General features: G+C 36.3%; 1 protein-coding gene across 1 annotated transcript in view; it reads right to left on the reverse strand.

The window, feature by feature from the left end:
- Cntn5 (contactin 5) overlaps positions 1–19,258 on the reverse strand; it is a 463,340-nt gene that overhangs the window by 433,798 nt on the left and 10,284 nt on the right. Inside the window, exons 3-4 of the mRNA XM_036192364.1 lie at positions 16,833–16,956; positions 16,439–16,614 (exon numbers count right to left, since the gene is read on the reverse strand). Coding sequence (XP_036048257.1) covers positions 16,439–16,614; positions 16,833–16,956 — 300 coding nt within the window. The remainder of the gene's footprint in view (positions 1–16,438; positions 16,615–16,832; positions 16,957–19,258) is intronic.

Here is a 19,258-nt window from a genome sequence, read left to right on the forward strand (position 1 = left end):
AGGGAACCTGTATGGGACTGAACTAGGCCCTCTGAATGTGGGTGACAATTGTGTGGCTTGGACAGTTTGTGGGGCCCCTGTCAATAGAACCAGGATTTATCCCTGGTGCATGAACTGGCTTTTTGGAACTCATTTGCTATGGAGGGATACCTTGCTAAGCCTTGATACAGGGCGTAGGTGTTTGGTCCTGCCTCAAATTGATATGCCAGAATGAGAGAGAAGCCAGAATACTCATGTATTTTACGGATGAAGAAAAGAAACCATTTTCAAAACAATTCTTAATTAAATATAGAGTTTTCAATGTGATGCTTGTGTCTCTCTTAAGTTATTAGACATTCCATGTTCTAGTCATTGCCTTCTGCTTAATATTATAATTTTTAAATTAAATTTATATGTGTGGTTGTGCATTTGGGTGTGTGAACATGAGCACAGGTACTTATAGAGGCTAGAAGAGGGCATCAGATTCCGTGAAAATATGAACCTATGTGAGTGTTGGAAACATAGCTGCAATCTTCTGGAAGAGCAGCCAGTGTTTTAACCATGGAGCCACGTTCCCAGCTCCCTTTATGCTTTAATTTTAAAGAAGCATATCTTTTGTTTGGTTCTATTTTTTTTTTTTACTATATATTTACTTGTATATTCTGTACACTAAAGTCTGGATCATTCTAATGGAGGTATCATCTTTACACTCAAGGACAGATGAGCTTATCTTAATCATTATTTGCTTTCCATAAACTTTCCATCCCTGATGAACTAGGCAGACAATCCTGCTCACCAATCTCTTCAGTGGTTTCCATGCTTTCATTATTCCATCTTCCCTTTCCCATTGGTTTTTGGCTCCCACAGAGTGCTCTTCTAGTGACAAGAACAAAATTCTCTTCTTTCTCTCTCTCTGTCTCCTCCTTCAGGAGGCTCTACTTTGGTGAAAAGAAAGCTGAACTGACTTTCTACTTTACCCTCACTAGAAGACAAGCAGTTGAGTTGAAGAATGCCCCTAACTCAGACAACAAAGGCCTATTGTCAAAGAAATACAACTCTACACTGTAATGACATTGTAGGTACTAATTTGCAGTAGGATTACAATTATTATGGCATAGATAAACATTAGGGGTGTGTGTGTGTGTGTGTGTGTGTGTGTGTGTGTGTGTGTTTGAGTTTTGTGCATGGGTGTGTATGCATTTGTGTATTTGCTTGTGTGTGTATGTGTGCATGTATATGTGTATGTGCATGTGCATGTGTGTATGTGTGTGTGTGTGTATGTGTGAGTGTGTGTGTGTGTGTGTGTGTGTTTGAGTTTTGTGCATGGGTGTGTATGCATTTGTGTATTTGCTTGTGTGTGTATGTGTGCATGTATATGTGTATGTGCATGTGCATGTGTGTATGTGTGTGTGTGTATGTGTGAGTGTGTGTGTGTGTGTGTGTGTGTGTGTGTGTGTGTGAGAGAGAGAGAGAGAGAGAGAGAGAGAGAGAGAGATCGAGATCACATCCATTTCTGAAACAAGTGCTCAAACATGTTTCAGGAGGGAGTCTTGTGAGGAGAATAATTCTGGCTGCTTATGAGAAAAATCCAAGAGAACAAGACAAGAGTTTTGTGATCTCAGTTTCTAGAAAGCATAAAATTGTTCTTGCAGTGTGTTTCCGTGTTCCTCCCAGGTGTAGTGGATAGGAGTGAGTTTACTTCAGATTACTTATTATTGCTTGCTGATGGTATTCCATTAAACATTTAAACTATGCTTTGCATGTCTCTATGGAAAAATATGTTTTTGGTACAACTGGCTTGTCCTTGTGATTATATATAGCTAGAACTCATGACAACTTTCCTCATGTGACTTTTTTTTAACTTTCAGATGGTAAACCCTCTGAGGTTCTAAATAAAATTGGCTAGTATATAAAACTTTAGTCTACTCATTTAGGGGCTCCATTCTCCCAGGTCCCACTGCTTGCAGAGTGGTGACAAACTAGTGCATACATAAGCACATATCCACAATGGTCTATCAGAAAGTATCATTATTAAGAAAAATTGAGCAGGGTTACATGCAAAGTTCACTTGTTAAATGAAGTCCTAGGAATCAAGCTTTACTTTAATGAGCTATTATATCTGCAAAAGAGAAGAATGCTTAGAGAGTCATTTTTCTTTCCCAAGATTCTTCCCAAACTCAAGCTGTGAATTATTTGTTTGTTTTTCTTATCCCTGTCAAATAGTGACCAGTGTCGGGAAAAGCTTTATATGGTAAATAATCAGTCTGTGCACAGTCCTAACTAAATAATGAGCTAGATTTTAATGCAATTTTAGAAGAAAGGCACATTCATATGAGTTTGATTTTAGTGCACAGTGTGTTAAAGTACACACGAGCTTTTTTGTTCTGTTTGTTCCCCTCTCTGAGCAAGGCTGTAAATTTTGTAAATGAGATAGGCCTACAAAGTCTGCATAATCTATGAATGAAGAAAAGCAATTTCATTTTATAAGTTTTATGGGGATATTGTAATTTGTCTCCATGTCAGAGACCAGGAGAAAAATCACATCTCCTATAGGCAACAATGAAGGGTGTCATTTTGAGGTGTAGGAGTTTCAACAGGCCGTTGGCAAGGACACACCGTTCCAGTTCAAAAGAACCACATAAAAATGTATGTATTAGTGAACTGTATTTCTCCTTCAATGACTGTCATACTAGAATGTATTTGGAAACACTAAAGGAAACTTTATATTCAAAATTCTGCAGAGATGCAAGGGTGATCAGGGTAAACAAGGTTAGGTTGACTGTTCATTTTTATGTTTTGTATTTAAATGTCCACTAACACTTATCCGTGTTTACAATGCCATCCTGGTTATGGGGGGGTGAAGGTAATTTGAACAATTATAAATTACTAGACTTTCCAAGACATAGAAAATCAGATCATAAAATTTAGACTGCAATTAAGCTAAAATCCTACATGCTAAATTTGAGAGTAAGATGGCCCTTTGTGCTGCTAATAGCTCTTTAGCTATTTCAGTTTCTGCTCACAACACTAACAGAGATTATAAACTTCAGGTGCTAGAATATAGCTTGATGAAAGTATGATTTATAGGGATTCCTAATTTCTAAGCCATTGTTTCTTCTAGAATGAATATTTGTAACAGGCTAGATTGCATTTAGTTTGGAAGGTAAAATTATGGTGATATATTGTGTACCCTAGTAAAATTTGCTTGAAGATGAGAGAACAGAACAAGCCACTAGAGTAAACAGAGGCCAGACAGTGGTGGCACACACCTTTATTCCCAGCACTCAGGAGGCAGAGATCCATTTGGATCTGTGTGAGTTCAAAGTCACCCTGGACTACAAGAGATTGACTCAGTCTAGGAGAGAAAACAGAGCCAGGCAGTGGTGGCACACATCTTTAATCCCAGTACTGGAAAGCACACATGCCTTTAATCCCAGGAAGTGATGGCTGGGAGGAGAAAGTTATACAAGGTGTGAGGAGACAGGAACCAAAGGCTTTTTGGCAGAGTGTCCCTTTCAGCCAGAGGCGTTTTCTGGCTGAGTAGCTGGTAAGGTAAGAGGTGGTGGCCGTGACTTGCTCTGCTTCTATGATCTTTCAGCTTTCACCTCAATATCTGGTTCAGGTTTTTTATTAATAAGACCTTTTAACATTTGTATTACATCTGGTGTCCAACTTGTAGAGCACGAATTCATGAAAAAGCTGCTTGCCTGTGTCCTTGAAGTCCCTGGCTCAGGCCTGACCTACATATGGCTGGAATCTCCAACCAAACTGGGCCAGACTCTCTAACCTCCTGGCTAAGTTTTTGTTGCAGCCTCTCTGCAGCAAACTCCATAGGTTTTTGGACTCCAAAACCCACAGGAATTAGTCACTTTCACACACTTCCCCAATGTAGACAGCTGATCTTTCACTTCTATCCTCTCCCAGTGGGTTTTGGCTTTCTCTGGCCTCCCCTCCTCAGGTTGCTGCAACACCATCATCTGAATCATCATTATCAGCAGATTTGGTGAGTCAATTAAGATTTCCCCACATTGAAAAAGTGGGAAACATTTTTACAATGGGGGGAGTTTGATCTATTTGATAATATGATTGTTGTTCTGAAAATGGAACAATTGTATGAGAGAATAATTAATGTTGATGGTATTTATATAATGTCAATAATAAATATTATTCATTTGATCATTTCTGTTTTATCATTTTAAAAGTTGGTTAATATGAGCACCAAGATAAAAATTTTAGAAAAACCTGTTAAAACAGATCATAGAGATATTCAGACATGGACAAAAAAAATTAAAGGTGAACCAATCTCAGCATTGCATGATATATGGTTATAGAGAAACAGCCTAAGGCTTTCAAATAGCCAACCTTAATGTATCCAGTAACCTTACAAAAATTGCCACATGATATATATCATCAAGACTATATATGAGCTGACTAGACTCCTGTGTAAATGTTAGATTTGAGGAGATTCAAAAAAGCAATAGTCTCATATGGCATCCACTCATCTTTTGTGAAGCAGATGTTAAACTCATGGACAACTTATAATAGAATTATCCCTCAAGACTGAAGAGATTTGATTACAGCAGTATTAGAAGCTGGGTCCCAATTACAATGGAGGACCTGGTGGAAGGATGAGGCTAAGACCATTGAAAAATGAAGTAGAGCTAGAAGTATTGAAATCTCCCAAGATCAACTTCTTGGAAAAGATGATTATGCGTTATACAAAGACAATCTTTATTTGATGACCACACAAGGCTTTATGCCACATGGCAGCCTTGAATGCTTGGGACAGAATTGAAGAAGTAGAAGAGAAAATTATACAGGGTCCAAAAGAAACTTTCACTGATTTCTTACAAAGACTGACTTCAGCAGTGAATAGAATCATATCAAATTCAGAATATAGACAAATAACAATTGAATCTCTGGCTTTTGAAAATGCTAATACACAATGCAAAAGGATAATGAGCCCATTAAAGGCTAGATCAGCACCCTTGGAGGACTGGATCTGAGATACAATTAATATTGATTCTCATGATTATGATGATGCTTGGAAAGAAGAAGTGATTTCCAGAGGTTTGAAGAAAAATAGTAATGTCAAATGTTTCAAATGTGGTAAACAAGGTCACCTAAAAAGGGACTGTAAACAGGGTGTTCCCAGAAACAATTATATTTCCAAGGTATAAACCCAACAGAACACACCTCCCTTTTGGATTATGCAGAAGGTATGGTAAAAGCAGACATTGAACTAACAAATGTAAATCAACAAGGGACATACAAGGTAATCCTTTGCCTTTGCCATTGTGAAATGCCTTGAAGCCTCTTATATGCCCCCATGTCAAATTTCCTTCAGTCCTTTTCTGTCATCATGTGAGAAACTCCTTCCCAGAGCAATTAAATAAACTAATGCATATTGTACAAAACCATACTGCTCTGGACGATAGAACATCTTTAGAAAATAAAAAAATTCAGGAGAAACCATAAATCAAAATTGATAAAGATTAGAAAGGGAACCTCCCCAAAGTTAGGGTTGGGGAAGGGTTTTGTTTTTGTCTTTCAGGAGAATGAAGGCTAAGGAACCTGAAGAACACTGGACAAATAAGACATCTGAAGAAAAAGGACAAATCATTCAGAAAAAAAATGTCCCATGAAAAGGATTTTCTGCAGTGATCCATGACCATGCCTAACAACAACTTTGAAATCTCAAAAAAGATAATGGGACCACACAATGACATCAGAACAATGATAATGCCATTAAGCTGAAAAACACCACCCAAATATTGGCTTTGGACTAAAAACTTCTCAGGACAATATCAAGATGGCTAGCTGAGATGATAGTGTTTTACACTCACAGACTATTCTAGTCAGGACTTGACCACAATCCTAAATTTTCTTTGTGACGCCATAAGACTACCAGTGTCCCAGTCAGCAGGAAATAGCTTAGAAAACTATGCCCATATTCCTCAAAAAATTGATTATGAATGTGTGTCTTTGTTTAGGGGTTGGTTGAAAGTTGTTATTGGTCATAGTCAATCTCTTTCTAAAAGAGGAAGTGGGATATGGTATAGAAATATATTATAAAGAAATGATAAGATAAAAGGGTAGATTACTGAATCTACTCTGAAAAAGAGAGGTTATAGATATGATAAGATAAAAGGTAGATTATTGAATCTACTCTGAAAGAAGGGAGACTATGAATATAAAATAAAAAGGTAAATTATTGAATCTTACTTTAAAAAGCAAGTACTAATTTAAAATATTTTACATTGGATTGAATTTTTGTACATTGTATACAAATTTTGTATATTAATACAAATTTGAGATTAATTTTGTTAGAATATACTGTACATATATTTCTACTCTTGTTCAAAGTATTGTACCTATATAGTACATTTAACAATGTAATGTAAATTGCTAGTCCTTGGGTGTTATTATTACCAATTAATTAGGATATAAGGAAATGAAAGCTAGTAGTTAATTATTACAATTGAACTTGTAATCACATTAGGTATGTTTTCAAGGTCAAACAGATATATTTTAGATAGGTCATCTTCAAACACTTCAGAGTTCTACAGAATATAGCTTTTAAGATGTTTTAATAACAACATAGATTCTTTCTTTTTTTTTTATGACAATGAGACATGTTTGCTTCTGGCATCAATCTACTTCAGAGAAGATGATGGGCATTGAAGAAACTCCATATGGCATTTGCTTTCTTGTGGCAAAAGTTACCCACTGGGCAAGAGAGTGCCCTTGCTTCGACTGCTGACAGTATGCTCTCCAAATGGACAAGGCCACAAAAGAAAGGACTGCCAAACTTTACCAAGACAAGTAGGAAAGCCCTTCAGAAAATCCTGTGTCACAGATGAATCTACCAGATATGCTAGGCCTGTAGGCCGAAGAAGATGCTCCAATGTTGCAGAGAAACCTTGAGTGGCTGTCCAGGCAGCCAGTTGTTTCTGTCATTTCTCACATTTTTTGGAAGTCACTTATTTGCACTTCCTGCTTACTAAGATAATATTATTTCCCTCTTGAGTCTCTGATGGAGTTGAAGATGTTGAAGATTAGATACTTATAGTTTTCTCCTTGTTAACAAATTCAGAAAAGAAACTCATTAAAAAGGTGTAAAGTGTATAAGTTTGAAAGACATCAAAATATAGTATTCAATTGGCAATACAAGTTATTATAAAGAATTAGGTACAACATTTTGAACTCAACAAAATAGGATATATAATGGAGTATTTTCTCTGAATTTGACAAATTTTTATGGACTAGACATTGTTAATGTAATTCTTGACTATATATACTTATTGTATATAGTTTTTCTTATATTAGTTATAACCTTTTTTATTTTAGACAAAAAGGGAGAAATGTGGTGATATACTTACTGTCTTTCTTAATAAAATTTGCTTGAAGATCACAGAACAGAACAAGCCACTAGATTAAACAGAGGCCAGGCAGTGGTGGCACACACCATTAATTCTATCACTTGGGAGGCAGAGGTCTGTCTGGGTCACTGTGAGTTCAAAGCCACCTTGCACTACATGAGATTGACTCAGTCTAGGAGAGAAAACAAAGCCATGCAGTGGTGACACACACCTTTAATCCCAGTACTGGGAAGTACACACACCCTTAAACTCAGGAAGTGATGGCTGGGAGGAGAAAGTTATAAAAGGTGAGGCAAAAGGAACTAATGGCTTTTCAGCAGAAGCATCTCTTTCAGCCAGAGGCTTTTTCAGGCTGAGGAGTTGGTAACGTAAGAGGTGGTGAGGTAATAGCTTTCTCTGCTTCCCTGATCTTTCAGCTTTCACCCCAGTATCTGGTCCAGGTTTTTTATTAATAAGAACTTTTAACATTCATGTTATATAAAATCAAGTAGACCACATAACTGAGACTTTTATAATCATAATGTATTCCCTAAATTCAGTATAACTTAAGGACATAGGCATTTGAACAGAATGAATCATATTTATTTCATCTCTTTCATTATATGTTCCTCCCATTATTTGAACAAACACCTGACAAGAAGCAACTGGAAGTATGAAAGGTTTACTGTGACTCATGATTTGAGAGATCATGTGGGGAAGGTGTGGAGAAGAAGAGGCTTATGGCTGTGGGAGGCTGAGGTACATATGTATGAAGTGTGGAGATAGGGGAGGCTTGTGGCTATGAGACTGAGTCACACGGTACCACCAGTAAAAACCAGGGAGAAAGAGAGATGGAAGAAAAAGAGGGGCTAAGCTTTATTTTTCAAGGCCATCCCCATACCTGTGAGTTGCTTCCTCCATATGTGCCCATCTCCCAAAATACCACAATCTCTAAAATCAGGAGTACCAGCCAGGAACCAAACATAGGAGGATACAAGCCATACCATCCCACCTATGATCCCACAGGCTTGCAGGAATCTCAAATTGTAAATGTATTTTAGTGCAATGGCAAAACTCTCTATAGTTCTAACAGCTTTAATACTATGTGTAATCCTAAATTCAAAGTGTTCTAAAACTTAGGTAATTCCTTAATTATATGCTATTGCAAATCTGAAAATAAAGCTAGCCAGCACACAATGGCACAGAGTATATATTCCCATTCCAAAAGGGAGGAATGGGCATGATAAGGAAAGATTGGTCCAAAACATGATACAAACCCAGCAGCTGCTTCATCTCCATGTCTCTCATCTGGAACTGGTAATGATATCATTTGCACATAAGGGGCTTCTTGAGACCCACTTCTCCAAATTTGCTGCCTGCAGCTCACTCTCAGGCTTGCTCCTACTGGATGCCTAACATTTTCGGCAATGCCTACCCCATATTTCTAGAATCTCTAGGATCCCAGGGTCTCTATTATAACTGAGACTTCATCTTAACATCTTCATGCACAGTCTACTCTGGAACATTACATACAGAAATTGACTCTGGTAGAAGTTGCCTAGCTTCACCTCCCTGATACCTTGGTGCAAACCTTCAAGTCCTCTTCAATCTGGTATTCTACATGCCTGCAAAACAAGCCATATTCTGCCAATAGCTTGAGATGTAGCCTAGTCTCAATGGAACACAGCTATAGGTACCTCTGTGTGTCTTTATGGGCAGAACCTAGTAAACAGTTTCCTATGAGGCAGTTTTCCAGCATGACAGTCTAAGGCTCTGCTTTTCAAGTGTGCTTCCTTATATGGAGTTTGTCCTGTGCAAGCTCTTACCGTTCGGTGCAGTTCCTCTTGTTCTCCTGGAAAGTCCAACATTTCTCATAAGTGGTGCTAACTAATCACTTCAACAGATGTTGTCTGCATTGACCTCAGGCATGCTCCTTTTCCTTGACTAGGTCTATGTATTTTATACCTTTCTTTTTTTCTTTAACTTCTTCCACTCACTGTAAATCTGTGAAAATGCTATGAGCCTTAATCATGTCATAGCCATAATGTTATACTATCTTCAATTTTTTCCCAGCAGACAAATTTCACATTACTTTTAAATCCAGGGTCTCACAAGTTTTAGGACATGTGTAAAAAGCAGCAGTTATTCTCCTAGAATATAATGTGAGTGGCCTCTATTCTAGCTCCTCATGAGGTCCTTGTTCCCTGTGGGAAGTCTCTTCTGTCCACATTTCTATCATCATTCTTGTTTTCCTCCTGCTAACCAGAACGATCCATTAAGTGCTTCTTGGAGCACTGTAGGGCTTTCCTAGGGTACTGCTGCAAGTTCTTCTTCTTTTTTCCAACTTTGCAAATGGGTTAGGAAAACTTGTGAGCAACATGACTGGACTAATCAAAACAATGATCCCACTTCTCTGTACTAATGTGTTCATGACTTCTCTTACCAATGAAAACAATTCCCTGCCAAGGTTCAACTTAAAGGAAGAGATGTTTACTGTTGCTCATGACCTGGGGAATCAAAGCAATCACAACGGAAGAGCAGTAGCATGGGGGTGGCCTGTGCATTCAGGCATGTGAGAGTGGAATCCCACCCTCACTTAGGAAGCAGACAGATCAAGGTAGAACTGTGCTGAGCTACAATCTATGCTTGTCCTAGTGACTCCCAGAGGTGCTACAACCTCTAGAAATAGTATCATACGCCCGGACCAAAACACACAAACCTGTGGAGAATGGTATTTTGTATCCAAATTTTAATATCTCCCTCATAAATAGGGCAATTTGTATTTAGCATTCACGATAATAAAAACTATTATTACATTGTTACTGTAAGACAAAGCTTAGTTTATTGGGATAAAATATCAGAGGAAAGCTGTTTGTGTCAGGGTTCACTGTGAGACATTGCATTGGCATAATCAATGTGAATAAACCATAGAGGATCTGTGTATTTCTAAAGTAGACATCCAAAAAATGGCCAAAATGTACATAATACTATCAGAGGCATTGCATAGGTCAGGTTTACTTTTATTCTGGCCTGAAATAGGAACTATGACCTTTATAATTTCAATTTTCTATTCCTAAAATGAGAAGTTACAAGATTTATCAGCATAATGTTGGGATTGCTTAGACTGTTGATGACACATGCAATACTTCTCATGACTTTGGGGACTAGTATTCATTTTATGTTATTTAGGGAATGTATGTGCAGATAGAATAAGATAGAACTCAGTTTTATCTCATTCCAGTTGTCAATTCCTTCTAACAAAATTTGTTAATGCACCAAGGATACATCATGACACAGAACTCAAGTACAACTTAGCCATAACTCTCAGCATTGTCATAAATATTAACAATGTTTATATAAGTAAATGTAAATACTAAGTCTAACATTAAACATTTTGGTTTCCACAAGGGTGGAAATGATTGTTTCTATGACACTGTTTATCCTAGCTTCAATGATATCCTTGCTTATTTTCTTTTTCCAAGCTGATTAATCAATTCAGTGAGGGATTTTGAAGTCATTTTAAAACATAGCTTCTGAAAATATCCAAAATAAAATATTGCCAAAGATGAAGAATAAAAACATTACCATGGAATTTTATGAAACAAAGATACAGAGCTACTTATCAAGACTGCCTAAAAGGTGAAACTAAGGAAACATGTGGCTTGTGTAGTTCTTAGTGTTCTTATGAAGCAATTTAGAGCTTCATTATATTTCTACTTTTCTAGACTGTCTCATATACATGGAGACTCAGAGATTTTCCTTTTTCCATGGAAACAATTAAACTTTTTGTTATTCTGTAAACTTAATGCTTGTCTCTGAAATCCCACAGATTATAATTTATGTAGATGCGTTGTGGCTGGGATACCGAGATGGATGCCATTTTATTTTTGTGTCACAGGTGGATATCAGTGGCCTCACTTGGTCCTTATCACCGACAGCTTGTTCAAACTGTCCTTTTGTGAGAGACATGAGTTCTTAAAAGAGCTGTTTAACTTCCTGAGCTTTAAGAAGTCAATTTGATAAATTCATATCAACCTATGAGTTGAGAGGTAAATATTTTATTTTCTTTAAAATGAGACTAAAATAACAACGATAAGTGGAGCCTATGATTTCTGAATGTCTTTTAAAATTTGGTAGGAACTAGACAAATGGCTCAGTGGTTAGGAACATTCACTGCTCTTGCAGAGAACCCAGGTTTGGGTCCCAGACCCACATGGATGCTCACAACCAACTGTAATTCCAATTGAAGGGTTCTGATGCATTCATCTGGCCTCCACAGGCTCCTGCGTGCACACAGTGAACATACAGTTAGGCAGGCACAGGCACACACACAAAATTAAAAGAAAAATTGTTATTTGGAAGAAGTTACACTAGGAACAGACAAATGGAATAGAAAGGATTAGCCAGACATTCTCATAGAAAATAACAACAGAACTGCAGCACAGAGAAGCAAATTCTGTTGCTACAGTCTGATTCTAACTTAATGGGATTATAAAAAATGGATAGAAAGTACTCATTGCCACCAGAATCAATAGAGGAACCCAGCTAGAATCCTCTAACCTTTTCTTTTCTCTCTTCCTTCCCTCCTTCCTTCCTTCCTTCCTTCCTTCCTTCCTTCCTTCCTTCCTTCCTTCATTCCTTCCTTCGTTCCTTCGTTCCTTTCTTTCTTTTTTTTTAATGTCAGAAGCCTTTGTTCTATAGTCATGATCAGAGCTAATATTAGTTTTTAAAGAAGAACTTTGGCATATTCCTCTTTGATGATGGCATTTTATATAGATATCTATTAGAATATGCAGGATATCACCAGTAATATGCAAATTATATGTAAATATATTACTATGTAGAGAATGGATATAAAAAACCTGGTTTGATAATGTAGTCAGGAATTATGTAGTCAGTAATGGTGGAATAGGCTTGTAATCCCAGCACTAGGGAGGTGGAGGCAGAAAGATTGAAAGTTCAAGGTCATTATCATCTATATAGTTAAATTCAAGGCTAGTCTGAGCTACATAAGACTGTCTCACAAAACAAAACAAAACAAAATACACAGTTCTGTTGAACTTAGGTACAAAGAAAAAAATACCTTAATGTATTTTATAACAAAAATCTAATATTTTTATTTAACTTAGTCAGGGTAATTTCACTTCTTCATTCAAATTAATATTAAAATAAATTAACAAAATTATGGGCAAAGCCTCACAGACTAAATAAGCTTGAGCTATATTGTACAGTAAATGATTATTTAAATTATTTCATTATATGTTTAAAACTAGTAAAATACGGTTTTGAAGTCTAAGGTCAATTTTATTTTAGAAGAAAAAGTTATGGAAAATGCAGAGAAGTAATATTTGAGTTTTGTATGAAAATGAAAGGTTAAATTAAAGGGCTTAAATATAAAGTCTACAAGTCATAAAATCTCTCAAAAGTTAAGGAGGTTATTTTAATCAACTGCTTCAAGGAAAACTAATGGAATACTCTGGATCTAAATCATCTAAATGCCCTGAAAAGCAATATGTTCAAATTTAGATATGAACTATCAATTTACTGAGGATTGCATATAAAGATATATTCTGGAGCAAGAGACAGCGCGAGGAGATTTTATTCTTGATTCATTTTCTGTTTGACTTGCTGGCATGAATTATTTCTAAAAAGAAAAAAAATTACTAACATTGGAGAGATTGCAATGAGCTTTGGGGTAAGGATATTGAAAAGTGTACTGTGTCACGTTATCCATTTCAAATTCTCATCAGGGTGGCAATAAGCTAACAGAGTGAAAATATTTGATATGGTATGTTCTCATTTGTCACTGAAGAGAGATCACCCCACTATGTAAAGAAATTACCCTCATGATGAACATAAATTCCAGGAAGAAAATATATTTTTGTCAAGAATAATCTTGATAACCACTAACATTCACTATCAGCAAGAACACATCAGTTTTGTGTTTATTTATGACCCTCTCCCTGAACTTCAAAACAAGATCACAAATGTAATTTCTTCACTCCATTAATTTTTACTATACCCCTGTGACCTAGATATTTATTAATGCTAAACTAAAGTATTAACGTTAACTGGGTTGAAACATGTTTGTAGCTATTCCATTGGGGAGAACTTAATGTGAAAATGTTCATGAGTAGACAGAACATGCCTATGCAGGGCTGGATAGGAGGAAATAAAGAATCTCTTTTGAGTTAGCCACCCAAATCCATTAGCTGCTACTCAGAATTAGAATATATATTCTAATTATAGCTCTGTATATAGATTGATCAGTAAATTAAATAAATTACTTCATGACTACCTTTACAGAATAGATTAGGCTTCACGTCAGGCTAATTAAATTTGCTGGTGATTCATGTGAGGATGTTGCAGAAATTGCAATACAAGCTTTAGATGAGAAATATTATGAGACTTTGTCAAGGAAAAAAAACTGTTTCTTTTAAAGTAGAACCTTTAATTTCTCTCTTCCTCTGCTCTGGCCTCTAGGAATCTCAGGGAAGTATTTGCTTTAACCACAATGATTACGAGATGTCCTGGAACATGCTAATCTCTATCTGATGTGCAGTGTATTTCATGAGGATTTGCATGTGTATCCCTTGCTTTGTGATCAGAACTCATATATTTCACGTCAAAAAGTCACATTTTTAAGATCTTCAGAATAAACATGCCAGTAAAACAAATTGGAATAATTATTTTATAAACATGCTATTGGCAAGTGAATAGAAAGAAAACTTCTGAAGAATTTAAATTCGTTTTATCCTTGCTTAATTTTAAACAATATATATATATATATATATGCATATATATTTTTTCCTTCCTTCCTTTCTTCCTTTTTTCTTTCCTTCCTTCCTTCCTTTCATTTTTTTTTATCGCCGGTAAACAGGACCAATTTTATGTCCTCACCAACTTTTGTCTTCAAAAGCCACAGCCTGAGGTGATGTTATCAGTATTTGATAATAGAAAGCGCTATCTTTCTCTGATCTCAGCCTCACATGGAACATTTAGCTTTCTGGATCATAACTGTAAGGACCAGTAAGGACCACTATTACTATGACAAAGATTTTCTAAACCCTGATGGTTCTTAAATATCCACAGGAAAGTTAAATAGTTCTTTGCTTTGAATAATGAGAAGAAATATAGAATGTAGTGATCTCTATACTTAATTTTCTTACTACAATTTACTTTTGCTAACTCATATAGTTGTGAAAACAAATCACAGTGCCACAGTTGATAAGGTCAGAATATGAAGATTATTTAGATTATAATGCAGTTTTAAGTCTCCTAGAAAGACTAAAAATCAAATTGGAGATACAATAAAAAAGTGAAATGCCTTATCTGTTTGAAAATAACCATTCTACTTAATAGAAGGGTGGAAGGAGGGGTTACACATTTGATTTCATGAGCTACTTTGTTATTGTGAATATAAAACCCTGTACTGAATCCACCAGGTTTAAATGAATCCCCAGGGGTGCCTTGGTCCTGGAGGACATGGGAATGGAGGGGAGGGGCTGGAGGGAATATGGGGGTGGGTGTGGGAGGGGGGAGGACAGGGGAACCCATGGCTGATGTATAAAATTTAAAACACATAATAATAAAGAAAAAAATTAATGTACAGAAAAAAATAAAAAAAAATAAAAAAAGAGTTGCCCTGGTTAAACAAACAAACAAACAAACAAAAAAACCCAAAACTCATGAGCTAAAAACATGACTAGTAAAAAAAAAACAAAAAACAAAAAACAAAACCTATTAAGAGTCTGTGATTCGCCACAAATGAATCTATAAAATAAAAATAATGGAGTCAGGCTACTCTTTTTTGAATTCTAAATACATCTTTCTAAAATTGGCCAAAGCAATGTTAAAAAAATAGTATTTTGATTTTTCTAGACCCTCACTCAGACTTCTCCAAATTGATCTTATTTCCAGCTCTTCATTCTTTTTCCTCCTCTCACTTTTATAAGAGGGTGTCTGGATCTCAAGTTAATTTTAGAAATGACACAAGGAGGATGCTATGAAGCAAAATCAATTACATACTTCATTCCTCAGAGTTTAAATTAACTTAAAATCATTTTGATAACTTATATAATGAACATAGTTATATGTATTAATTCAAGGATTCCTCATACCCCCTTTCAATTTTTGCTGATTGTAATCCTTAAGAATTTAAATTCAAATAGGATTACTTACTATCAAATAGTATTAAACTTTTTCACATGGTAGACTATTCTCCCTTTGGTGTAAGCTTCTTCATCAATGAAAGAATTTCACAAATTTTTAAAGGATCTATGCATCTGGTTAATCATATCTTTGATGTACTTTAGGTATATTTATATTAGAGTGTCTATAAGATAATGCCCCCCTTTCTAATGGGTTATATTCAGTAAAAGGTGGCACTGGGTGATCTTGTCATTGTGCAAATATCATGAGGTGTAATTGTACCAACCAAGACAGCTGTGTCTTTCCAGGCAATGTAACCTTACAGAAGACCATTCATGTATATAATGCCAATGACCAACACAGTGACATGTTGGCTGCATGAGCTTGTGTGTGCATGTGTGCATGACCCTGTGTGTGTGTGTGTGTGTGTGTGTGTGTGTGTGTGTGCGTGTGTGTGTGTGTGTGTGTGTGTGTGTGTGTGTGTGTGAGAGAGAGAGAGAGAGAGAGAGAGAGAGAGAGAGAGAGAGAGAGAGAGAGAGATTCATTTAATCAAAATCACTATGGGAGTTACAGTAACCATCTGTATATTTCTTTAGTTTCTAAAACATGCAGAACTTCTGAAATGTGCTGTTATATGCTTTGATAACCTGTAGGAAATAGCAATTATGAGGCATAGAAGAAGGAGCCAAGAAGGTAAAGGACACCTTCTAAAACCATCTACTTTCATGAATGAGTTTTTAATGCACAAGAATAGGTCATTGAGTTTATTTAGGATCTAGCAAGTATTCCAGGGAATGTGAAGATATCCTCAAAAGAAATCTGATCTTTTTCTAGTTTTAATTCAGACTATGGTATAACACTATTTTAAAATTCACTCGTAAGCTTTATAACTGAAATTTTAAATTTGTGCACATACACTATAGTCAAAATAATCTTTCTTTACTCACAGGCAAACTGAAGTGTGGCTTCTCGACTGAGAATACTTCCAAAAGTATTGGTGGCTAAACACTGGTAAAGCCCAGAATCCCTAATTTCACTTGGATTGCTTATGATGAAGGTCCCATCTATCAAACTGTAGCGATAGTCACTTTCCAGATCGATTTCTGTTCCATTCCGGAGCCATCTTAGAAAAATATCAGAAGACAAATTCATTAAATTATGTGAGACATTATGATACTTCTTGGGAATGCACACACACACACACACACACACACACACACACACACACACACAAAGACAAGGTCTCACTCTATAGTCCTGATTGAACTTGAACTCAATTGCCCCTGCCCATTCCATTCTTGAGGAATTGTTGAAGAAAACACAATGCGTAATGACTTTCACCTGTAAGTAGGAGTAGGATTGCCACGAACTCCGCAATTCAAGGCGACCTTCTTTTCATCAGAGTCAGCTGGAAAAATGACATCTTCAGGTTCTTGCACAAATATTGGCCCATAATCCACACTTTCTGCAAAGATCAAAAGACATACACTTTAAAATTATTCAGTGCTCAAGGTCAATTCATCCCTGACTATATTTTATTCAAAACTCTTGATCTCCTTTTTTATTCAGCAATCAAATTTATGAAAGAAGGCATCGGTAACATACCTTGTAGAGTACTAAACTAATTCTTATTATCTAAATTTATCTTCACATATGATACACAAGATGAGAACATCACAAATATATATCTATGTTTCATTTTTAATTTCTCAAAGCCATGAAGAAAATAATCTTAGAACATTTCAAAATTCCCTACAGTTTGTGAAATTCTTGGATGTTAAAAGTAACATGCAACAAGGAATGGTTCCAGATCCATATTGCGCCATTAGAGCTGTAGATATGAAATTGTTTGTTTTCATGAATTCTTTGATTTATATTACTATTTTTAAAATATAATTTTCATTTGCTGTTGGAAATTTTCAAACAATTAAACAATGTGTTTTGATCAAATACATCCCCTTTCTCCCCATTTCAACTTCTCCCATATACCCTCATCATTTTTCTTCCCCAACCTTTCTGTTCTTTCAATACATTGAGGCCAGTGTGTGCATGGGAATGGGGCCAGGCCCTGTTACTAGGCAACTACCAGCAGTCACATCCCTGAAGAACCAAGGCTAGACATGAATTCAGTATCTACTCCACTTCGTCTCCCCAGGACTGGGGTTATAGGTATGTGCCAACGTGCACTATTTATCCTGTGTATATTTCCCTCATTCACCAGGGAGTCCTGTTTACTTAAGGCTCAAGTGTAAGGAAAAATGATATAATGCAAACAGACACGTTTTTTATCAGGATCAATACACATCTCCCAAAGAAGCCAAATACACAAATTGAAATCTGAAAGATTTGTATACTACATGTTTAAGAATAGATAAACACAGGATATAAGATCAGTGAAAGGAGAAAAGGCATCAAGTTCTGGGGTTTTGTAATTTAGAGCTTTATCTCTACTGTTATTTCTTCTCTCCCCCTCCCCCTCCCTTCCCTCTCTCCTATGTTTTCATTTTATAAAGATGCTGTGTAATTTATCCAGCTCTCTGATGTCACCATTGTGTGTATTTCCAACTGACAAGTGAACTCTCTGAAAACCTCCGAGAAGACTTCGCTGTACCAGTCACATGGTGAGTTGGCTCTTACTAATTTTCTAAAGATTTAAAATTAAACTCTGCAAACTGTCAACCTAGGGCAAAAAAATAAAAGCATGGAAGGTTCCATCAAACCAGAGGAGTGTGCTTGTTCGTTATGAGTAAAATCACCCGTGTACAGTGATGACTGTGAGTAGAGTGAAGAGGGGCTTTTGTGAATCATCCTCAGTTTCCAGAGCATCTGAACCCTTTTCCAACTCTCCATTATTCCATATGTTGCCATGAGGCCATAACCAACCCAAACAACAGAAAAAAAAAAAAAAAACACAGGAAATAATACAGAAAAGCAAAGTACATAAAATGCTAAATTATGGAATGCCTGCTTTCTCCCTTTTCGGCATTGTGGCATTCTTTTTAATTTTAAAAATATTTCATTATTGTAAGGGTTTTAACCACTATTAATAAAGTGCTAAGTATCTATAGCTGCCTTATAATGTTAGTGTTCATTATCTTTGAATTATCAGACTGATGCTTCACGGGTCAGACTTCCCTCAAGAGAGTTTCTTCAAATTAGTTGTGATCTGCCTGTTGCTGCATAGGTGATCATCAACAGATGGATGGGAAATTGAAGTGTGCCACAAATACATGATGGGTACTTAAAGTGTGCCACAAATACACGATCAATAACCTAAGTGTGCCACAAATATACAATGGGTAATTAAAGTGTGTACACAAATATACAAGGGGTAATTAAAGTATGTCACAAATAATACACAATGAGTACTTAAAGTTAGCCAAAAACACACAATTGGTAACTAAAATGTGCCACAATACACAATGGGATTTTATTTAGCCACAAAGAAAAGTGAAATCATGACATTTTTTTCAGAAAAATTCATGGAAATAAAAATAATTATGTCAAGTGAAATAAGCCTAACTTCGAAAGACAAATAGGACTTCTTTTATGTATGACTATAGCTATTCTCTCTCTCCCAATCTCTCCCCCCCTCCCCATTCTCTCTCTCTCTCTCTCTCTCTCTCTCTCTCTCTCTCTCTCTCTCTCTCTCACACACACACACACACACACACACACACACACACACACACGAGTGTCAGTGCACACCATTAACTGAAGGAGGCCATGAGAGAGGCAAAGGATGCTCTGAGGTAGAGGGAGGTAGA

This window comes from Onychomys torridus, chromosome 7 (genome assembly GCF_903995425.1).
Source record: "Onychomys torridus chromosome 7, mOncTor1.1, whole genome shotgun sequence".
Lineage (NCBI taxonomy): Eukaryota > Metazoa > Chordata > Mammalia > Rodentia > Cricetidae > Onychomys > Onychomys torridus.